Consider the following 6000-nt stretch of genomic DNA (forward strand, 5'->3'; position numbering starts at 1 on the left):
GATTAAAGAAAAACTGATTGTTTTGCTAAATAGTTCAAATCAGCACCGTGTAAAATTTCTGAAATATCTCAACCATTTCAAATAGAATTGACACGAACTCCAAAGTCATGATTATATATAGTGTAATTTAAAACAAAGCATATCCTTTAGATTTATTGAATTAGAGTATTAGACTCATTTGAAATTTGATTGATTCCAACCGTTCAAATGAAAATTTGGGTTAACCAAATTGGAAGACTTGGTCGGGTCCGCACCTTTCTTTCGATTGGCTGAGGGCTGACCCTGTGCCGCTCCTTCCCTTTCTCGCTGACTACACGCCGCACAGGAGCTTCCCCTGCTCTTTCTTCGGCGAGATCCATGAAATCCTGCCTCTTGCTCGTTTGGTTTGCAATTTTCGCTGCTGTCCTCTCCGTTGTCAGAAATTTTGTACTTTTGACGACTTTTGTAGTCCGTCAGTTACCTACTCGGTACTTTCGCTGCCTAATGACCCATGGGCTTCAAAATTCCTGTAGGGTTTTGTTTTAAAAGGCCTCTTAATCAATCAGGCCCAGACGAGAAGACCACGGTACACGTGCACCATCTCCAACCAGCACTCTCTCCTAGAGATATCTCCCGCCTGTGTGGCGCCACAGATATTGAGAAAGAGTGTGTGAGTAAGAAAGAGGGAGGTCGAAATGGCGACGATAAACGCCACGGCCTCTGTCCCCATCAAATCCCGGCTGCACTGTACTCAGCTGGTACTCTCTAATCTCATATCGAAATTATTAATATATATTTTTTTTCTTTTTGTAATTTGTTTTGTAACGATAGTTGAATTCATGGTAGAGTAGGGTTTTGGTACCTGGTCCTGGGAGAGTTTGATTCAACCAAAGGAAAAATTCGGAAATTGTGGGCAGTCTCTCGTCTGTTCCAATCAGAGGCAAATGAGGTTGGATCTTTTTGTTCCTTGAATGTCAAAGCATGATTTAAGAATATTGAGGTGTTGGAAAATGACCAGAATTAATTTAACAGGAGAACTGCATTATGTGCAGTAAATAAAGATGCTGAAAAGGCGTTTATAAAAACTGTCGAGGTGGACCGACTAATTGACACAATGAGAGATTCTAATCCTCGTGAGGTTTGTAAATTTTATTATGTTGTTAGTTTACCACAATTTAAATTTTTGGCTTAAAATTGTATCAAGGAAACTAAAAGAATTATAGAAATGAGTTCAAAGGGAGGAAAAAAATCTGTTGCTAAATGAATCCCAATTTGTTGAACGTTATTTATGAGGTCCTGTTCTATAATTTGGTTTGATCTTGTAGTCCAAAGAATCCCGTGCCATGATGTATCTGGGATAGTAGTCATTAGTAAAAAAAGAATAGTTGTACAAACCAGTGAAGTAACCGCATCTCCAATGGTCCAAAGATAGGAATCAACTTTTTGTGTATACTAAAACTAGATTGAAATAATTTAACTAGCATTATCATAATTTTTTGATTTTTCCTGATCGGAAAAATCATCCAAGAAAAAGAAAAAAAAAGATAGAAAAATTTGGTTTTTTATCGTAAAAAATTCTTACACTTCATTAGTAAATCTTAAAAAACTAATGAATAACCGTGAGAGTGGAATATAAAACAAGGTCATCTTATGATTCTCCTATATTTTCGAAAATTATATAATTGATTCCATATGGAATATGGAATCATGAATAGTTGTTGGTTTAACCTCGATCTTAGTTGCATAAAAAAACTTTATTATATCACTTCAATGATAGAATAAAGTATTTTTATACGTCTAAGACCAGAGTTGTATTCCAATATTACTAGATCCCCCGGTTGGGGTAAACTGAGGTTAAATTGTTTAAATTGGTGGAAAAATCGACAGTTGATTGAGGATTAATTGTACAGTTGATCGGCTTAATTGATTAGCATTTACCTTTTTCTTGGCTGGCATAGTGCTGAGGTGAAAGCCAGCAGTAATTTTGGGTTAAAAATGATCGGTGATTAATTGATGTGTTAGCAGTAGTTGTGCCTGATTGATTAGATTGGGGATTAATTAAAACATTTTGTCTTTGCTTAAGTAGCTCGAGCAAGTCGTGGTTGAAAATGTGCTTTCATTAGACACAGGGTTCTGGATTCGACTTGCGACTCGAACTGACACATGCGAATCAGAAGATGATAAAGTACCGTTCCAATTTATATGTTTTAGTTTGTTAATTTTATTTTTGTTTCATTGTTAAATTTCTTTTGTTGGTTTGATTTAAAATGCGATGCAACAGGCACCTTTATGGATTGATAATATTTGTTGATTGTATAGAAAGATTATGAAGAATTAGCTGCCTGTGTTATGAGCATTGTTGACCGCCTTGTTCACAAGACAGAAGTATGATTTTTTATGCAATTTTTTCATTGATTATCTTATTTGTTGTTGTTACACTAGTTGTTTGATATCTGCACATCTTATCTTTTTCTAGGAAAAAATAGAGACCTCAACTGATGTCTTAAAAGCAATTTTGAACCCTGTTATGGATGAGCATAAAGAGATTTCATGGCCCCCTAGAGATCCTGAGGTGCTCAAGTTAATGGAAGAGGTAAGTCCAATGTTTATTTTTTATTTTTTTCAAAAAAGATCTTTGTTTTAGTTTGGTGGTGATAATTTATTTCTTCATCTGTTTTCTCATAGGAACTATCAACAAGAGAGCAAGAAGGCCACCTTGATGAAGGTTTTCTGTCCGAGGTTAATGCACAGTTACGACAAGTTAGTATTCTTCAAAATGTATCAAAGGAATTGACACCATTAAAACTTGAAAAACCACATAGAAAATGAATGTTGACAGTCACTACAAAATTGAGTAATTTAGGCGAAAGAAGATGGAGACAAGCCTGGGCTACAAGCAATGCTACAAAAAGTGTTGCAATTATACGCTTCCAAGGTTCTAAGGAAGCGTAGCTATGCTTATAAAGGTGCTTTAATTTTTTTTTCAAATTGTAGCATTTTTTTTTCTACTTTGAAGTTCAATTTTAGTGTCACAATCTTTAAATTCTCCAATTATTTCAGGTGGAGAAGTTATTCCGAGAGAGAAGTTCCTTGAATCTATAATTGAAGGTAAGACTACCAAGTGTTAGTCTTTGACTTCTTTTAGCTTGCATGAAAGATTTTTTAAGATCATCTTTTATGTTTGTTAATGTAAATGCAGCTCCTGAGAGTAACTGGAACAAATTATTGATTGATGGGTTGACAATTGGAAAAGGAGAAATCAAACCTGAAGATTTGTATGCTGCCATTAAAAAAAGAATTGAGAGAATCTTAATTCGAACAGTTAAGATTTACTGATTAGGAATAACCTTCTTTTAGCTCTTATGATAAAAAAATATCTTTGCAAATCTGACCCATTGTTCACTCAATTTGCAAATCATAGGTTTCTGTGTAGCAGAAAATTACTAACTTGCCATCCCTTTTTTCATATGAACTGAACCAATTCCCTTTCAAATTTGTAGTCCAAGGTCGTAATCCTCCTGTCTTTGTTTCTTACACTCTGTGCTTAGGAAAATGACATTTTGAATTAGGTGCAAAATTGTTGTAACAAATGGCACTATTTGGAACCATCTCAAACAAGGCAATGTTCCTTCCTGGTTGCTTACATAAAGATGTACCAGTTATCTTTAACAACTAAGATAAAATTATTGATTGAAGTTGCAAAAGAACCATATTAAATTGGAAAAATTTAGAGTTGGCATCTTGTTAAAGGAACTATGCCCTTGTTAAAAAATGAGCCTAAAGAAATTGTCACTGTTGACAGGAAGGTGGGTCCTACGAGCAGCGTGTTCTTGTGGAGTACCTAAAAGGCATCCAGTCAAGAACAGAAGAAATTGTGCAAGCACTTCAAGGCGGACCCACACAATGATGACTCACATTTTACAATTGTATATGGTCCAAAAATAACACTCATGGAACTAACCGTATGTGTATATTGTAGATTTAATAGCAAGTTTTCTATTGCAAGTGACTAGCAACATATTTTGACTACGTGACAACATTAGACAATTTAATATGGAGTGAGGCTACGATACTATGCTATGCTAGCGCACATCAGCCGTAGTATAGATCCGTATTTTATTTTATTTATAAGGTCAAATAGTCAATTTAAATTGTTTAACATGATTATGATTGTCATGTATTTGAAGGTCATATTTACATTTTTTTAGACCATTTAATTATTTTTTAAAGTAGATAGAAAATCATTAATTTTAGATGGCCCAAAATCTCTATATTAAATTATTTTCTAGATATCTAAAAAAGAATTGGTAAATTTTCTAAAAAAAAAATGTAATATTCATTCTCCAAATACATAATTATAAAGAAATAAACAGTTTAGATTTTAAAAATAAAAATTCGGATTCATAACATGGATCAATGTGTGCTTTACATAGTATCATAGCTCACTTTCGAATATGGCCACAAGCCCACAACAGATATCACTCTAGAAAACTGATGATCCAACAAAAGAAAGATAAAAGAAAATGCGTCAAAAGAGCCGTACTTCTTAGATTATACCACGTGTCACATCATTATTGGACGAAATCATCCAAAGCCTCCGAATTTTTTATTAATAGAAATAAAATAAATAAAATATCGAAATACGGGATTATTTTTGGATTTTTTCGAAATATGGGTAGAACGGGTTTTGTTAACCCGTCCACCGAATGGGTCTAATTATCCCGTCCGGGTTTAATCCCCTAATGGACTTCTTAATCAAATTCGCGCAAAAAAAAATGACAAAAACCAGACGGGTTATGGTGTTCCATCCCCCAGGGAAAAAAAAAACAAAAGAAAAAATCCAGACGGTTTGCTTCAACCCGTCCCGACGAAAAAAAAAGAAAAGAAATCCGGACGGGTTAAGATATCCCATCCCTCAGCCTATTACCCGAATCCCACCCTTCTTTCTCTCTTTTCCCTTTCGCCGTCTCCCCTTCGCTCCTCTGTCGGACAAAATTTTCGCTTCTGTCGGACCCGGACCAAGGCATCCAACGCAGCAATCTCTAGGACGGACTAAAGCAATCCGTCCGGATCCGTCAATTTCTCCCTCCATCCGTCGAACACGTCCCTCCCATCACTCATTCGAGGTTTGTTTTTTTTATATATAATTAAAATAAATTAGTGTAAAAATTTGTTAATTAATAATAATTTCTAATTTGATTTGTTATCAAATGATTGATTATAGTGAATTTTATTAATTCGTTAATTGCATTTTAAAAGAATTGATAAATTAGAATTTTAGGATTTGAAAAAATTGATTTATTTTTAAACTCATTTGATATGGTATAAATTAATATAGTTTAAATTAGTCCATAGCATAGCTCTAGTTTGCCTAAGAAAGTTAATTGGTCTAAGTTGCTAATTTAAGAAAGTTAATTTGAGAAAGACCCAAATATTCATTGGTCTAAGTTGTAATTGTAATTTACAAGTACAGTACACATTGCTCTAGTTTGCCTAAAAAAGTAACCTATTAAAATGGCCCGAGTCAAAGCACTTTCATATTTGGCAAACAGAATTCGTACTGGTTCATGATAGAGCATAGCTCTCATGTTAAACCTATCAAGAAGCTTAGAAATAATGATCATATATTTGGTTGTCACTGCCATGTCTTCAGGTTAACCAAGCCATTGACTTTATAAATAATCAAAATAATTCATTGGCCTTATTTGCTAAATTAAAAAAGTTCATTTAATTATAATGTTTAACACAGTAAAATTTGGTCTAATTTGCATAAACCCTTATAAGCTGATAAACCGACGCATGTCAAAACATTTTCATAATTAGCATAGAATTGAGAGTGTTGATAGCATTATTTTAATTATTTTTGAGATTAACTATCTACTCTCAATTATTAGTTGCAATTTATTAGATTTGAATAATTCATAGTATTATTTTGACAATATTTTAGCCTAAAGTTCATAGTTCATTCATTTTGATTTTTTTTAGTAATGCAAGTAATTTAGGTAATGTAGGTACTTATTT

At 33.7% G+C, this 6000-nt stretch overlaps 1 protein-coding gene across 3 annotated transcripts; it reads left to right on the forward strand.

Annotated features, from left to right (window-relative positions):
- The first annotated feature begins 475 nt into the window (after positions 1-475).
- On the forward strand, positions 476-4059 carry LOC144558162 (uncharacterized). 3 transcript variants are annotated; one of them, XM_078306921.1, is made up of 11 exons: positions 564-737; positions 831-928; positions 1012-1117; positions 2066-2164; positions 2299-2364; positions 2456-2572; positions 2665-2739; positions 2843-2945; positions 3040-3087; positions 3179-3300; positions 3782-4059. In XM_078306921.1, exons 1-11 carry the CDS (start codon positions 675-677, stop codon positions 3884-3886), a joined length of 1002 nt encoding a protein of 333 aa, XP_078163047.1. In that variant the 5' UTR covers positions 564-674; the 3' UTR covers positions 3887-4059. The 3 variants fall into 3 exon arrangements, with proteins under 3 accessions (XP_078163046.1, XP_078163047.1, XP_078163049.1); XM_078306923.1 differs by having other exon boundaries at positions 575-737; positions 826-928; XM_078306920.1 differs by lacking the exon at positions 831-928 and having other exon boundaries at positions 476-737; positions 1032-1117.
- Positions 4060-6000: the final 1941 nt, after the last annotated feature.

The sequence above is a fragment of the Carex rostrata genome, chromosome 8, assembly GCF_964058835.1.
Source record: "Carex rostrata chromosome 8, lpCarRost1.2, whole genome shotgun sequence".
In the NCBI taxonomy this organism is placed as follows: Eukaryota; Viridiplantae; Streptophyta; class Magnoliopsida; order Poales; family Cyperaceae; genus Carex; species Carex rostrata.